At 41.5% G+C, this 18,204-nt stretch overlaps 1 protein-coding gene across 1 annotated transcript in view; it reads left to right on the forward strand.

Annotated features, from left to right (window-relative positions):
• Positions 1-16,755, forward strand: part of F5 (coagulation factor V) — a 143,758-nt gene extending 127,003 nt beyond the window's left edge. The window contains exons 22-26 of the mRNA XM_088444919.1: positions 2,366-2,521; positions 8,145-8,289; positions 12,985-13,136; positions 13,889-14,071; positions 16,363-16,755. Of these exons, the coding sequence (XP_088301045.1) occupies positions 2,366-2,521; positions 8,145-8,289; positions 12,985-13,136; positions 13,889-14,071; positions 16,363-16,506 (780 nt within the window). The 3' untranslated portion in view covers positions 16,507-16,755. The remainder of the gene's footprint in view (positions 1-2,365; positions 2,522-8,144; positions 8,290-12,984; positions 13,137-13,888; positions 14,072-16,362) is intronic.
• The last annotated feature ends 1,449 nt before the right edge of the window (positions 16,756-18,204 follow it).

The raw sequence follows: 18,204 nt of genomic DNA on the forward strand, positions 1-18,204 counted from the left end.
GAGTAAATTACTCCTTATCATCATCAAATCCTCTGATTCAGTGGTCGAACTGATCTGATTACTGGACCTCAAAATTCAAACCCTGAGATCCATATATTAAGTTGAGGATAAATAACCGAATTTAAGTAGACCAATAGATTCTATAGGGAGCGTTGTCTTGTCTAATCTGGTCCTTTTTATTACCTTGACCATTCGGAAGAATTTAGCTAGTAGTTCATATTTCTTCATATTTCTTCAGTTTAGATGTATGCTAATAGTGATTGCTAGATCGAAGTATTATAGTTATATACTGATTGACAAGATCAGCTGTTTGTTCTGGACTGTTTTAATATTACCATGTTATATTTGTTATCTTATAAGCAAATAATTTACCTATTTATTTATTTCTGTCCCCATGTACCCTTTTCCTTTTTTTATTTCTGTCCCAGATCCTACCCTTATAATTTTGAAACAATAAAAATCTAATGGTTAAAAAAAGTAAGATGCATATGCAAGTGCAAACATCTTCAATGAGGAATCCCTGACCTGTAGTGTCTTGTAACCCCATTTGTCTGTCTCCAAAAAAATATTTAAATCAGAATATTGTTCTTATCTGCCAGCCTCAGGTTCAGCCGTAATGCTTATTTAAGGCAGCCAGCAGCTCTCCAGGAACTTCAGAAGAGGAGGTGGATGTTAAGGGGTGAAGAGGGTATAGGAGATAGATGGGTAAAGGTGCAGGGCAAGAGGAAAATTGGGTTGTGAGTATACAGTGGAAAAGTCAAACTGGGGGTAAATCGTAGAAGATGGTGGAGTATAGAGGTTCAGGGAAACAGAAAGATGGAGAGAAAAGAAACTCAAAATACAGACACATACAGAGGGGTAGCAATAGTACCAGATAGGGAGACAGAAGGGATATACAATATTTTAGACAAAGAGGGGAGACAGAAGGGAACGGACAAACTCATAGGCAAAAGGGGGAACAGAGACATGGGACTCCACCTAAAGTATGTTCAGTGGCTAAATTCAAACAAGGTGCAATGGGCACCTTTTTCTTTTTCACTTACGATACATGCTTAGCAGTGATAAACTCTGCCCACAGCAAGGCAAAGAAGAAAAGCTGCCCAGGTCAGATAGGCAAAGAAGGCAAAGAAGAAAAGCTGCCCAGGGAAGAGGCACACATGGGTAGGGGCAGAGGCACACATGGATAGGTGCAGAGGCACACATTAGTAGGGGAAGTGGCACACATGGCAGGGGCAAGGCATACATAATTGGGGTAGGGCACACATGGTTAGGGTAGTGGCACACATCGGGAGGGGCAGTGGCACACATGGGCAGGGTCAGATGGATACAAGTACACATACAAAATTAGTGATAAAGGGTTAAAACAAAGGGAGAGAGACAATGGGTGACAACGACAGGCCCACTCGGAGGGGGGGGGTCATGGAGAAGCAGACAGACTATTTTTAGACAGACTAGCATGAAGGGGATGAAAGAGTCAGGTGAGGGCTGGGGAGGAATGGGTCAGGTCAGGTCATTTGGAACCATGTGTGGCTTGGAGCAGATGTGGATGATTGGTCACACCTCCTCCTGTACTCCGCGTTCCCCAACAGTATAGTATATGCAGGGCAGCCAGCTGGAACTTGGAAGGAATCACCCACATTGACTTCCGTGCATGTGATATTCAGTCCTATTAATGGGAGTGAGTAGAGGAGGAGTCACTGGCTGCTCAGCAGAAGGGAAATAGTGGTAGGGGCCGCAGCTGTCGGCGTGCTGTGCTGCTAGGCAACATAATATGGCCGCACGCTGCCACATTACGGCAATAGGTAGCGTGCAGCCAATGTATAATAGTGGCCAGGGCTGGCCCAATGATCTGAAATGGGTCCAGCCCGGGGGCCTTTGGCTTCCTGCCCCCTGAATGAGCACACCCCTGCCTGCCATCCTGGGGATAAAGGTGAGGGCCAGGGCACAATGCATCAATGTGCAAGCACTGTACCCAACTCCCCATCAGTGCTGGCGGGCCCATTCACGCCACAACCCTGCCTGGAAGCTGAAATGTAAGCTTGTTTGAGGCCACGGTGTGATCCTCCCACATCCTCATGCCCGCCCATAAGGCAGTCGGATGGAGGCTATAATTGCTAACGGCTGACAGGCGACTCCAGTACGTCATTCCTGATTACTTCATTTTTCAATAGACCTTCAGGACCGGCGTTCTGGTGTGTTCCGACTGAAAAATTGCCCTGAAAATAATAATTAATAATTTGCAGTGCACAGTAAAAAAAAAAACATCGGCCATTTGCGAAAACATCAGCTTTGCATCTGTCTCTGAATCAGGCCTTAAGTTACCAATTTGCTAAAATCTAAATTGCTGTTCTTGTATATTTTTCAGGTGGATTTGCAGAAAACATTTTTAATCTCTGGAATAAAAACTCAGGGAGCCAATAAATATTTCAGCCAATATTACATCACAGAGTTTATCGTTATATATAGTAAAGATAGGAAAAAGTGGTCTACATTTAAAGGAAACAGCACTGCTGCACATAAGGTATGAAATTATATCTTAACTAAGAGTAAATACACATTTTTATTAGAAAAAGTACAACAATTAAAGTGCCATTTACTAGGGGAAACATAAATACTGTATATTTTTTACATGTATGTTTAAACTTGATAAAGAGTTAATTTCAACAGCAATCTCAAAACCTTTTCATTGAGATTTATTTCAAGTTTTCTTTAGAGCAAATAATAACGCCATGGTAAAATCACAGAAAAAAAACCAACTATTCAAAATCATATATTTCTTGGAAAAAGATTATATATTAAATTGTTAACTCCAGAGTGTTATATAGTATATTATTGTTTAATTTTTCTTCTTTTGTTTTGTCATTGATGGAGACTATAAAAAAATGTGCTAATCCACACTGAGGGTATAATAACACAGCAAATATCCTAATGACCATTTAATAACTATTTATAAATTATAACCATTTTTTTTTATAAATTATAACCAGTTTAGACTAAGGAATACAATTCCTTTACTGCTCTCTATTAACTGTGTTTTATCGTATGTATAACTATCACATATGCTTACATACATATAAACACTTCAGAAACAGACATTAATGTATTAAGTTTCTCTTGATAAAGAGTTGCTGCTCCTCTGCCACCTCAGACGTGCAGCAAATAAAAAACAATAAAAACACTGGGGCGCTTATAGTGTAGTAAGTCTTAAAATTTGGATATTTGAGCATATAGGACCTTATTCGGAGGCGGCCGTATGGTCTACGACCGCACGGCCGCCTCAATGTTTTGCCAGTGGGCATGCGCACGAGGGCGCCGGCTCCCTCGTGCGCATGCGTGAGATCCGCTACGACCGACAGCGCCGGTCGTAGCGGGTCTCTTTCCAAAGGGGGCGAGCTGTCGATGTTGATTGACAGCTCGCCCCGTTTGGAAGGCGGCCCGTTGGGGTGGCAGCCCAAACGGAGGCGTTCCCATGGGAACGCCTGCCGTTTGGGGGAGGCCCCACTGACATCACTAGTGATGTCAGTGGAGAGCTTCCGGCTCTGACAGAGCCAGAAGCTCTCCGGGGCTTACGACAAGTGAGACCCTACCCTAGGGTCTCGTCGTAAGCCCCGATGGTCGCGATGGTATCTGACCATCGCGACCATTCCTGAGCGGTCGTTAGAGCTGTGGGTGTTAACAGCCTAACGACCGCAACAGAGGCGGGCGATCAGGATGCAAGTGGCCGCCCAGTTTCTGAGCGACCACTTGCATCCTCCGACCGCCTCTGAATGAGGCCCATAATGTGCGTCCATTACATTTTTCCTGTGAAATTGCTTATGTTGATGATGTTTAGGCTGTGCCTCCGCCGTGTTGGCCTCCGTTGGAAGCTCATTGCATGGTAATACATACAGAATGGATCTGTATATATTACACTACTAATCTCAAACGTCTACACCTAAATTTTTCAAGGATAGGATTTACTCCTGCAAGTAAATCCTTACACCAAAAGCACCCAACAAAAATGGACCAAGACCATACAATGTGTAGTATGGGATGTAGTTAGGATACCGGCGAGCGTTATGCCGCCTGCCGATATCCCGACACTTACATCCCGACATTGGACTTAAGAAAGGCGTAGAAATGCTGACGCTTAACATTAGCCTGACTACGGAATCCCGACACCCGGCATACCGAACGAAGGTATGCCGGGTGTCTTAGTGTCTAGCCGCGGGGGGAGGGGAGGGTTAGGTTTAGGGACCCCAGGGGGATTTAGGGTTAGGCACCCCCCGGGAGGGATAGGATTAGGGTAGGGTAAGGGGGTTTAGGGTTAAGCACCACTAGGGGGGGTTAGGGTTATGCACCCCCCCGGGAGGGTTAGGTTTAGGGTGCAGGGAGAGGGAGTTAGGTTTATACACTTAGGGCTAGGCACTAAGGGGGAAGGTTAGGGTTAGGCACCCCTAAAGAAGGGTTGGGGGGGAGAGGGGAGGGTTAGGATACTTACCTTTACCTGTCGGGATTTCGACCCACCGGCCTGCCGCTGTCGGTATTTGATCCGGCGGCTAAACAGCCACCGGCATTACATAACGATTACGTGTAGTATGAATACTTTTTTAATAACCCTTTTCTAAAAACATCTTAAACACCCTTACTTTCAATCACTTATTGTGTGCATGTTACTGAACTTCAGCTGCAACAGATGTTAACAGCAAGTCCACCTTGAAAAACAGGCAATTGCTTTGAAACGTATTGGTGAGTGTGGATATAGAAGGCCATCTTCCAGGTTTGTTAGCTCACCGTATTTACAATCCTTTGAGGAGCCGTCACTTCCCGGGACTTCAGTGAACCACCACTGCTTATGATCTGCTGTGATTGACTAACGTTCTGATTTGGATACCATTAAAGAGGATAGAAGTACAGATGTGTCCACATACTTCTTACCTCCAAGCGTTACAAGTTGCGTTAAACACGTGAGCGTTGTGCAACTCGGTAGCGCCGAGTGTCTTTTCGTTCAAATTTTTACCTTCAAATGTGTCTTATTCGCAAAGTGATGCAAATACGGTGCACAATCAGCTTCTGCTGATTAAAATGATATGCAGCATGCCTATTTTCTGTGTGCGACTGCGGGTGTATCTGCATGTGAAATACTAGGTTACAGTGTCAGCGGCTGTAACACTGTAGTGTAGCATTTCGCATGCAGATACAGCCACAGTTGCACATAGAATTTGCTTTGCAAATAAGACACATTTGAAGGTGAAAAGTCGCATGAAAAGACGCTCGGTGCTACCGAGTCAAGTCACTGCATGGCACGACTAGAAAGGCTATTTAACCTGCAAGGAAGTGTGATGTACAGTGGGGCAAAAAAGTATTTGGACAGCCACCGATTGTGCAAGTTGTTGCACTTTAAAAGATGAGAGAGGTCTGTAATTTCCATCATAGGTACACTTCAACTGTGAGAGACAGAATCAGAACAAAAAAATCCAGAAATCACATTGTATGATTTTTAAACAATTTATTTGTATATTCTTTCTGAAAAAAAATATTTGGACAATCAAAAATTTTAACTCAATACTTTGTAAAGTAACCTCGGTTGGCAATTACAGAGGTCAAACATTTCCTGTAGTTCTTGACCAGGTTTGCACACACTGCAGCAGGTATTTTGGCCCACTCTTCAATGCAGATCTTCTATAGATGTGTCATGTTTTGGGGCTGTCGCCGGGCTTTCAACTCCCTCCACAGATTTTCTATTGGGTTGAGGTCTGGAGACTGGCTAGGCCAATCCAGGACCTTGAAATGCTTCTAACGGAGCCAATCCTTAGTTGCCCGGGCGGTGTGTTTGGGGTCATTGTCATGCTGGAAGACCTAGCCATGTTGCATCTTCAATGCTCTTACTGAGGGAAGGAGGTTTTTCCCAAAATGTCATGATACATGGCCCCATTCATCCTCTCCATAATACGGATCAGTCGTCCTGTCCCCTTTGCAGAAAAGCATCCCCAAAGCATGATGTTTTCACCCCCATGCTTCACAGTGGGTATGGTGTTTTTGGGATGCCACTCATCATTCTTCTCCCTCCAAACACGGCGTGTGGAGTTTATACCAAAGAGTTCTCTTTTGGTCTCATCTAACCACATGACATTCTCCCAATCCTCCTCTAGATCATCCAAATGGTCACGGGCAAGCTTTAGATGGGCCTGGACATGTGCTGGCTTAAGCAGGGGAACCTTTCGGGCGTTGCAGGATTTGGATCCATGGCGACGAAGTATGTTACTAATGGTAACCTTTGTGACTGTGGTCCCAGCTCTCTTGAGGTCATTGACCAGGTCCCCCCGTGTAGTTCTAGGCTGATCCCTCACCGTTCTCAAGATCATTGATACCCCACGAGGTGAGATCTTGCATGGAGCCCCTGGCCGAGGGAGATTGTCAGTGATCTTGTATTTCTTCCATTTTTTAATAATTGCGCCAACAGTTATCACTTCTCACCAAGCTGCTTGCCTATTGTCAAGTAGCTCATCCCAGCCTTGTGCAGGTCTACAATTTTGTCCCTGGTGTCCTTAGGAGAGGTTGCAGTCTGACTGTTTGAGGGTGTGGACAGGTGTCTTTTATACAGTTAAACAGTTCAAACAGGTGCCATTAATACAGGTAACGAGTGGAGGATAGATGAGCTTCCTAAAGAAGAAGTAACAGGTCTGTGAAAGCCAGAATTCTTGCTGGTTGGTATGTGTCCAAATAATTATTTTCCACAAGAATTTAAAAATAAATTGTTTAAAAATCATACAATATGATTTCCGGAATTTTTTGTTCTGATTCTGTCTCTCACAGTTGAAGTGTACCTATGATGGAAATTACAGACCTCTCTCATCTTTTAAAGTGCAACAACTTGCACAATCGGTGGCTGTCCAAATACTTTTTTGCCCCACTGTATGTGGACACATCTGTACCATATTTATGAGCTGTCAATCTGATTTAACCACCTGTGCTCAATCATGGATATATACGTGAACTGTTGGGTGCCTTGAGAACTGTGTTTGGGAACCTCTGACCTGAGGGGTTGCAGTTCTATACTGATGTTTACTGATGATTAAACATTTTTTAAATGCACTATGGAGCACCCCCTTTTTGCTTTCTATTAGCAGGATATAGATATAAATCTACCCCTGTACTACCATGTCAAGTTCTGCAGTATAAAGATGGCTGACCTTCATCTGAATCTGTGGTAATAGTTGTTACTGAACTGTAAATACATTTCCCACGATGTTCAGCAAGTTATAATCATATGAAAAACCAGAAGTCAGAGTCAGCTGCTGGCTTTTAAAGGACTGCAGTGTTCATGACTGTACATACACCGCTAAGGGGCATATCTAACTAGGCGCGGGATTTGCCATGTGGGGGAAAGGTCCGGGTTACACTCCCGGAGCTATTCAATCACTCTGCATTTTCCCCGCATGATAAACCTTTGTGCAACGCGTGGTAACCCACAGATTACGCGTAAAATGTGGGAAAGTACCTGATTGAATTTAATCAGAGCTAACAATTAGCCAAAGAGATTGATATGCCCCAATATGTTTATTTCATGCTTTGCAATACAATATACTAAATATTCAGTTACAACTTCAGATCTTATCATATCTAAATGCCCCCATACATCAGTGACGGATTGCCGTGATGCTGCGATCCTGCAACCCGGCATTGCAGGATTGCTGAAATCCAACATGTTAGATTTCACAGATATGCCGATCACGATAAAAAATTATCGTGATTAGCAGATCGGTGAAATTCAACATGTTGAATTACACTGATCCTGCGATGGATCGCGGAACATCGATGGCCGCCAGTCGGCATTTCCGAGCGGCGGATCAACATTTCCAATCCCATCGCTACATTGTGGTGATCCGTTGCAGATGTATAGGAACCTTAAGTTATGTTTCATTAATCACTCCAAAATGACAAACAGCAGAAGGGAGGCTAAGGGGTGGGGCAGACAGAGAGAAAGAAATGGAAAAGAAAGTGCAATAGGAGAATGGGTAGAGGAGGATGGATACACCCATCCAGAATAAGAGCACACCTGAAAGCGCTAAGAACATAAATCTTATAGTGCATAATATGTTAGTAGGGATCCCATAACCTCTGTTTAATAAAGCAGCCCTAACATGTTATTTTGTTCTTTACAGCTCTTTGATGCCAATTCTGACTCAAGTAGTATAAAAGAAAATCTGATTGACCCTCCAATTGCTGCACGGTACATTAGAGTACTTCCCACAAAGTACTACAATAAGCCGGCCCTTCGTATGGAGCTGCTTGGATGTGAAATACTAGGTAAAGTCTCTTGTGGTATAAATGGCATTGATAAAAATCAAATGTCAAATGTATTACAGTATAGAAGTGAAAGAGAAGAATAAATTGTTATTTTAGTGGAATGATTTTTCTTTGCTTTCATAAAAGTATATATATATTTAGTGCACCAAAAACTTTTTTAAAACTCAAGAATTTAAGTAAGAATAATAAATGTGACAATTACAATATACACTAGACTCTGGAAATATCAGCTTCCCACATGTAGAGTTGAACACAAGCCCTCCGTGCATGGACTGAAACCAAGCATATGCAACTACAACCAATGCAGAGTCCTACGCAAACCGGACACACATCCCTACAATGGGTAATAATGGCTTTGCGGGCTATGCAGAGTCCTATGCAAACCCGACACACATCCCTACAATGGGTGATAATGGCTTTGCAGGCTATGCAGAGTCCTATGCAAACCGGACACACATCCCTACAATGGGTGATAATGGCTTTGCGGGCTATGCAGAGTCCTATGCAAAGCCGACACACATCCCTACAGTGGGTGATGATGGCTTTGCGGGCTTTGCAGAGTCCTATGCAAACCCGACACACATCCCTACAGTGGGTGATAATGGCTTTGCGGGCTATGAAGAGTCCTATGAAAACCGGACACACATCCCTACAATGGGTGATAATGTCTTTGCGGGCTATGCAGAGTCCTATGCAAACCCGACACACATCCCTACAGTGGGTGATAATGGCTTTGCGGGCTATGCAGAGTCCTATAAAAACCGGACACACATCCCTACAATGGGTGATAATGGCTTTGCGGGCTATGCAGAGTCCTATGCAAACCGGACACACAACCCTACAGTGGGTGATAATGGCTTTGCGGGCTATGCAGAGTCCTATGCAAACTGGACACACATCCCTACAATGGGTGATAATGGCTTTGCGGGCTATGCAGAGTCCTATGCAAACCCGACACACATCCCTAGAGTGGGTGATAATGGCTTTGCGGGCTATGCAGAGTCCTATGCAGACCGGACACACAACCCTACAGTGGGTGATAATGGCTTTGCGGGCTATGCAGAGTCCTATGCAAACCAGACACACATCCCTACAGTGGGTGATAATGGCTTTGCACGCTATGCAGAGTCCTATGCAAACCAGACACACATCCCTACAGTGGGTGATAATTGCTTTGCGGGCTATGCAGAGTCCTATGCAAGCCTGACACACAACACTACAGTGGGTGATGATGGCTTTGCGGGCTATGCAGAGTCCTATGCAAACCTGACTCACATCCCTACAGTGGGTGATGATGGCTTTGCGGGCTATGCAGAGTCCTATGCAATTTCTCACAGATCACAATTGCGAAAATAGACTAATGACTCACTCGCGATTTAGTGCCTACAGATACCCACTGAAAGCATCTAACATCCGCCACTCATGCACAAAACTGAAAACATTGAAAATATGAAACACAAATCAGGCAGCCAATAGACTTCTGACTAAGTCTAAGCTGCCGCAGACATAGCGGGTGTCCAGACACGTAGACGGCTTTCGTGCAGTGATTATCAGTGCAGTGACTAATTTATACATGCCCAGAAAACAGCGTTCAAATGGTCCGCCACCCCTGCGTTTTTCTAACCACCCCCCCCCCGATACCTCCCCCAAACGCCCACTACCTGTCACTCACCTTGCGAATTAATCCTCTGTGTGAACGTAATCGCAATTCAATCTCTGCACAAGCGCAGTGAGACTTACATACATGCACAATGTCTAACAAACGCTCTATCTGCGTAAATATCGGCATTGTGTCTACATCTGAATCAGGCCCTTAGTTCAGTCCATGTAAAGCAGGAGCAGTTACTGCTAGTGCATGCAAAACTCATCTGTTCACAAATACAATATATACATAAACTGATTACCTACATGAATGACCTTTATCTCCAGTGAAACAAAAAGCTCCCACCTAAAAAAATATTACTTTGAAGTTACCAACAATCATTTTTCAGGAATGCTTCATGACTGCACTACAAATCTAACATACAATATAATTCAGAAAAAAAAACTGGGTCACCGGAAATACTTCGCAAATATTGGGAAAAAATATTTATACCTATTTCACCTCCATACAGCATGACCAATAACATAAAATTTCATAAGGGTTATGGTGGAACTCACATAATTAAATATTGATTTTTATTTCCCATACTCTATTTTGAATGTAATCTATAAGGCTCCTCTTCAAAGAGCTCCATAAGTGTTGAGATCCATTTGGTTTCTGCCCATTATGGCCTACTAGAATAACACTAGTTATTCCATACAGCATCTGTCCACATCTGTAAGAAATTGCTGGATCCAGCTGCCTATCTGTTTATCTAATTCACCATCCTATTAATTTTACCCTAATGGTGGACTTTTGAAACAGACTACAAACTGACTGTATAGTGTAGGACCAGGCTCTGTGTAGCTCTCTGACGGATTACATAGGTCTCAAGCATAATTTTTTTCAAATGAGCTGTGGAATTTGTTTTGAAGGTTTATTTTATCAGAGGCTCCATTAGATTTGGAAGGAACCCCCCCTTCCTCCAGCAAGAGAAGATGCTTGATAAAGTGAGGATGATTATTATCCAGTCTTATACAGAATGGATAATCCTTATATTAATTGGATTGTCCACTGAGACCTCAAACCTGTTAAAGCTTTTCAGGATACTATTTTGCGATGGCTTTGAAGATGCTGAGTCCACAGAACCTCTGGCAATGAGACAGAATTAAATCACACAAGACTGCAAACGCCTTCAAAAAGAATTTCATATAAACGAGTTTTGGAACAGTGTTTGGGAGAGGGATAAAGTACCAAGCAATCAGCTCCTAATAGTCACTTTACAGGCACTGCCTCATTGGTTGGTACTTTATATCTTTCTTTAAAGTTTGATACATCTCAGCTCCTTGTGAGATGTTCCACTATGGCATAAGATCTCCTTCCCAAACCTTTTAGTTTGCACCTTTCTTGTAACAATTCCAGTATACTCCACATGAACTCTCACCATCACCACCCGCTATACATTAGTACTAGTGTGTTGTTTGAGGAGTAATTTATATTTGTCATTGACATATGTGTGTTTAATGTGGCACGTGATTGCATTGCCATGACCCCTGTTCTCTCAGCTGCCCCATTGCGGTCCTCCATTGGGAAGACTTTTGCCTGGCCTTACAAATGTTGAGTTACTGCACTTATAAGAAGATTTGGGTGAAGGTTTTGTTTTAGATAAGGCCACTTACCAAATGACTGCTCTATAGGACCCAGTGGAAGCATCCCTCAAATAGCTAACTGCATTACTCAGGCCTGACAGGAATGCAGAAATCTGCTCTTGGCATTAAAATTATTCTCTACATGGCCATGTCAGACAAGTAGGAATAATATTAGGTCCACTGATACCTCCATTTGGTTTTTAAGGTAACTCTCCTCTGTTCTATAAATAGGCATTGTATTCACTGGGTTCTGAAACTGTACAGAAGGATTCTAAACAACTTTGAGTAAGGCAACAGTGACCTTCAGAAAAGTATCTTGTAGTTATCATTCACTTGTTTAAAAAGTATAACTTAAATGAGTTTACAGGACTTAATAATTGTCAGTCAGTACTATAACACTCATCATAAATCAAAGCCTTCAGTGAGCTGTGGACAGAGCTGACTTCCCTACTTCTTTCACCTGCTAAACAGCCTGAAAGGACCTAGGGGTACATTTACTAAAAGTCGTTTTTTTGTCAATTTTGTGTTTCAGGGTCTAAATCACACATTTACTAACAGATGATTTTTTTACATCTTTTTTTTAAACAATGTCAAAAAATCATCTCTGAGTAAATGTGCAATTTGGGCCCTGAAACACAAAATCGACCAAACATAGACCCAACATCAACCGAAAATCGACCCAAATCGACTTTCAGTAAATATACCCCTAAATCACACATTTGCTAACACATGATTTTTGTTTAAAACAATTATGTAAAAAATCATCTGTTAGTAAATGTGTGATTTAGACCCGGAAATATAAAATCGACCAAACATAGATCAAAATTTACCTTTAGTATATATATATATATATATATATATATATATATATATACACCCCTAGTCCTCTTTAATGTTTGTTGTGGTGATCACTGGTTTTATTATGTCTTCCATGTCATGTGCTGAGAACAAGGATTAACTTTCCTTCTTGTGTTTCCTATCTTGTATAGCCATATTGGTCAGATACTGTAGATACGTGTACAAGACCTGGGACACTGTGCACGTTGTAGAAGTTCTCTGGGTAAGGGAGGCTGCTATAGGAGAAGACTAAACAAAAGCAAGTGTGATTTCTTTGAAGGAGAATATCTAGCAATAAAAAAGTACAAGGACATCTTGTATCATAATATTAAATCGTGGACATGTAGCAACATCTGCTTCTTAGAGAAGCAAGTTCATCCTGTAACACCATAAATATTTCTAACCCAGACGAGATATTGCAGAACATTCATATATTGCAGAGGTTAACACTTTCATCTCCCAATAATATCACTCACTTACATACTTGCTTGCTTTGAGAATAATCAACCACCCAAATCAGATTTCAGACACCAATTATACCCTGACAGTTAAACTTGTGTTATAACCTTTGATATATAATTTTAAATTGGGTATAAATTGTTAAAGTAAAAAAATTGTTGTTCACAGGCTGTTCTGCACCACTTGGTATGGAGAATTCTAATATCAAAGATGCACAAATAACAGCTTCTTCATACAAGTCTACCTGGTACTCATCGTCCTGGTTACCGTCTTTGGCACGTCTTAATAAAGTTGGCAGCGTTAATGCTTGGCAAGCAAAGGTATTGGAAAATATTAAACATTTGTAGAAGGGAGAAAAGCAATATAAATCGCTAGTTGGTTTAACACTGATGATTGGTTAGAAATGTTCTCTATAAGACATTGGTGGGGTCAATGTTCTTCCTGAACTTACAATGCTCTGAGCAGGACTCTGGTTAGTGAACTGAAAAAGTCCTGGAACTGCTCACTGCACCTGTTTTCACTGAGCATATGAATTTCATTACAAATAGAGGGACTCAGGAATTGTTAAACACATTTTGCACCAACAAACAAAAAAAGGTGCAGTTTAAAATCTTTTGAGTTGAGAACAAGTTCGTGCAAGTCAGATAGTGAACATGGAAAAAAAAGAAATAATAAAATTATTTTATACAGTAATTATATTTTAATCTTCATTAATCTTGACATTAGAGTAATACGCATACTGCACAGTTCAATAATACATTTGAGGTCACTTACCGAATGAGATTAGTAAATGGCACAATTTAAACCCTGGAAAATGCGCTGCTCAGTAACGCCAGTGTGTCGCTGGACTGGGATGGGGCAATGTCTGATGTTGCAGCATTAGAGAAGCTACAGGTCTCTGTACATCAGTTTACTATTGCAGTGTGAATTACAAATAGAGATACTGCTGGTGGCAGAGCTAATGGATAATGGTACATGTACCGCTTACAGTAGTTACAATAATCAAGCAAAGTAGAAAAAATTGTATTAACAAATGAATAGTGTTTTATACTCGTTTCTATTTCCTTAATAGTCAAACAATAATCAGCAGTGGTTACAAATTGATTTACTTGTAACAAAGAAACTCACTGGAATCACAACCCAGGGAGCCAAATCTCTTACAAGCGAGGTGTACGTGGAGTCTTACAGTGTTCAGTACAGTGACAATGGGAAGACCTGGAAATCATACATGGACGAATCCACCTCAATGGAAAAGGTACAAATATTCAGTCTTTTCCTCTTGTGATGCAGTTTCAGAATCTTTGAAATTATGAAAAGCCATGGTATCAAATATAGATGCTGATTGTAAATGGCAGGCAAAGTGGCTGTAGGTGCAGGAGCCATGGATGTCTGATTTACTACCTTGTGCTAATGGGAGTATCTGTTCAGTAATGCGCGGGTCCGTGCATCTGTCAGCAGAAAGCGTATTGATTTTATACTAACTGCCACAGCTGCCGTCATTAGCATCAGCACTTGCTCCAACCCCATGCTAGGTGTAGGAGATCTGCCAGAAGTAGGCTGCTCTTACCCTTATGCTGGGCATACACGGCAAGATAAAATGTCTGTCAGACCGACAGACATTTTATCTGGCCGGCTGCCAGCCGCAGATGTCCGCGGCATACACTGTGAGAGAAATCTCACAGTGTATAGCCCGACATCTGCGCTCCGCCCCCGGGGGAGGAGACATTTCCCTGTTCCTTCCGTAGGAAGGAACACAGGAAATGTCTGTCTGTCGGATGCGCTGGGCATACACTACCCGATGCGGCCGACAGTTACCAGCATGCCCGACCGAGCAATATTTAACCCTCGGTCGCCCCCCCCCCCACGCTACAATTAGCGCGATGATCCGCCGATATCGGGCGGATCGTCCCGATAATTGCAGCGTGTATGGCCAGCATTACAGACGACTCAGAATCTCATATAGCTCATGATAAACTCCCACAAGTGAGGGCGGTTACATGAAATCGCATTGTCGTCTCCCAGTTCCAACCGGAAATGCTTAATTTCAAGGAAAGTCAACTTCTGTCCAACTCAGGATAGGACAGGCATACACAAAGGTGTATGCAAAAACTCGCCATTCACATCCATGCACAGAGATCTGTCCAACTCAGAATCAACCCCATTGACTCAAACAAGTGAACATCAGTATATTTACGCATTATGGCCTATTGTATTCCTTTTTTTCATACCTGCTCAGAGTTCTGCAGAAGCATTATTGTATACATGTGTTTTGTTAACTATGTTTACTTAAAACGTAAAAACTCCATAAAAAAATACTCTTAACATGTACATGCATGCAATACTGTAAGTTATACACTGTAGTACAAGCATGTTATTTAACATTTACTTACTGCCTGGAGAGCTGCTCGGAGACGCGCGTTGTGCAGTTTTATCTATTAAATCCCAGTTATTCTTTTGATTAGCATTCCAAGCACTAAAACCTGCACTCTGACCAAGCCTGTATATGGCTAGAAAGCAGTTGCAGTCAAATATATTATGGGTATTATATTACAGTATGAATCCCCTACCTGGCTGCTTCATTTCTTTAGATACACTATGAAGTTTATTAAATCTGTGAAAGTACAGCAAATGTTAGATGCACTCCACTAGAGTGTATCTAACAAAGTAAAGAACCTTGGAGTTCAATAAGAAAAATTGAGTTTCATTAATTTAAATATATAAAGTCTACAACACTTATCTGCACATATTACCACTAAATTCTCAGGGGTCACAATCTACTATTGGGAACCAACATTACATTAAGATTAAATGTAAATTACTGTCATTGCCAAGTGTTGGTCATTGCTGACTAAAATCTCCTGATCACAAGAGTTCTGTTAATTAAGGGCAGTATTCTGGAGGAATATTAATGTATGTGGGTTATTTCTATAACATACTGGTTATCTAATCAAATAATCTTTCCTCAAATAGTACTTTGGTGGTGTTCTTCCCATTTGAAGCCCACTATTTATTGTATTGAGCAGGGCCTGGTTCTTATATATAGCATTGCATTTTGTCACTGATCGCATGCATAGTGATGTTTATTAAAGCCGTATGCATGTAGCTCTCCCGATGAGAGCTGTCCTTTGTGGTGTGGGGACTTCCGGCTGTATGACCCAGGAGCCCTTCTGCTCCTAGGTCATACTGTGCATGTGGCCTTCTGTGCATGTGCGGCCGTCGGCATAGGCTTCTTTTAGGCAACGTCATCTAGAGATGGAATTACCTATCGGTTCCAAGCCACGGTAAGTTTTGCTTTTAGGAGCTTGGTGCATATGGGAAATTCAGTTGAACATAATAAAACAGCATTTTCAGAGGTTTGACTGCATTTTTGCAGTTGGTGCATCTGCCCAATGAGAGAACTGACATAGCTGCTGTAAGTGAAAGCTAGCCTCTGATTGGAGGAGCATCTGCTGCATTTTAAATGTCTCAATTTAGCAAACAACAGTGTAGCCATGGATCACTGGAAACTCACATTCCTGTATACTAAATATTATATTTTAATTGCAGATATTCAAAGGAAATAGAAACAATTATGCACATGTCAAGAATGAGTTCAATCCACCAATATATTCAAGATACTTGAGGATTATTCCGAAAAGTTGGAATTCAAGCATTGTTATGAGACTAGAAATGTATGGCTGTGACATATAAATACTTTGCACTGATGTGTAACATTGTGTTGGATTTTTATACCATTAGTTTGATTTGTACTGATGGAAGTGTTTTCTATTCCACTAAGTAACCAGTTAAACATTCGTCGTGCTGAGTCGGATTAAAGTTCAGGGATTGTTTTGGAAGCTCAGACAAAATGATGGTATTTGAACTAAGCTTGTTGATAGTTTATTATTTATACCATTGCTTCTGCAATATGTTGGTTATTATTATACAAATGCTTCTTTCTACCAGTGAAAATCATATTAACCATTTACAATTTCTCCTTCATTTTCTACAAATAAAAGTGGTTTTCCTTTGTTTGATAAAATTGTTTTTAACGCTTTGTGTAACTTTTTACAACATAGAAAAATATATTTTAATGAACGAAATTCAAAACTTGTTCTACAAGTAAAAATGATGATATAGTGTACATATAACTTCATGTTGTTATATTGACATGTCAGGGTCTCATATCTCCAATTGACCAGGAGCATTTAATTGACAGCAATGCAGGGGCTTTTATTAGGGAGGGGGCAGCTGAGGAGTCATACTGGGGATATGCTTTGGGACTACCATTCCCAATCAATTGCAGATTGTGCCTTGACACATTTTGTTATAATCAGGCCTGTATAATTGCATCTCTTATGGCAAAACATCAACCTCCAACACATATCTAGAAGTTAGGTTCCAGGTGCCGATGTAGGAGCCAGCTGGTGGCAGAGACTTAACCTAATACAGCACAGTAGGAGAAGTCAGTAACAGGAGGCAGTTACTGACGGTTAGAGAGAGTCCCTATATACAGGAGTGGCAAAGTAAGCCCATTAGGGTTGCTCAGGAAGAGTGACTCCCCATGTTGTACCCGCTGGCAGAGTAAGTCCGTCCGCTCATAGCCTGTGAATTTCAAATGAATTTCACCATAGCCTGTAATGATTGGAATAACAGCCAGTACTTTTCCTGCCACTTAACAAGGAGGTGTGTCTCAGTAATACACAAAATTCAGTTATCAAAGCACATTTCATGATATGGAAAATTGGGTTGCCAATTTATGTTTAAATACAAATAATGCATAAAGGGTCTGAATTATAACTAACATTTAGGACATTTACAGTATTCACATATTGTACAGGTAATGAAGCTTAGTAATGGCATAAAAATTACATTTTTCAAAGTAAAAAATGCAAGTGGTAATGCATATTGTATACATGAGGGAATTATATATACGTGAGCTATCAGAGAAGTAAGTGTGTGTGTGTGTACATGTGTGTGTGTGTGTGTGGTATTTATACTAGGACCAGAGAAAAACCCTTAGTAGGAGAAGTGTAGCCCATGCTCTGCGCAGTCCTGGAATCGGTACACATGAGCGCAAGGTTGTAGCGTACAGGCTAAGGAAATAACGTGGTCAAGTGTGTTTCAGGGTCTCATACACAATTAAGCAATAGTATTAGGGGTAGGCAGAGGCTTAGTGAAGTTCCGTTCTGGGGTCTTGTACACAATATTTGAACCAGTTGAAAGAGTCAAGCAATAGCAACGTCCAGTACATAGTTATCAGCAGTATTGGGGAGAAGTTGAACAGCTATAATAAACTGTCTTATGTGACTGCACAAAGAATGAAGCTTCTTACCTTTTTCCTTATGAGACAAAAATGAACATAACAAAAAAACATAGTGTAGTGGATATTAAAAAAATACAGTACAC

Source organism: Taudactylus pleione, unplaced genomic scaffold (assembly GCF_031769625.1).
Source record: "Taudactylus pleione unplaced genomic scaffold, aTauple2 ptg000374l, whole genome shotgun sequence".
NCBI classification, from domain to species: Eukaryota; Metazoa; Chordata; class Amphibia; order Anura; family Myobatrachidae; genus Taudactylus; species Taudactylus pleione.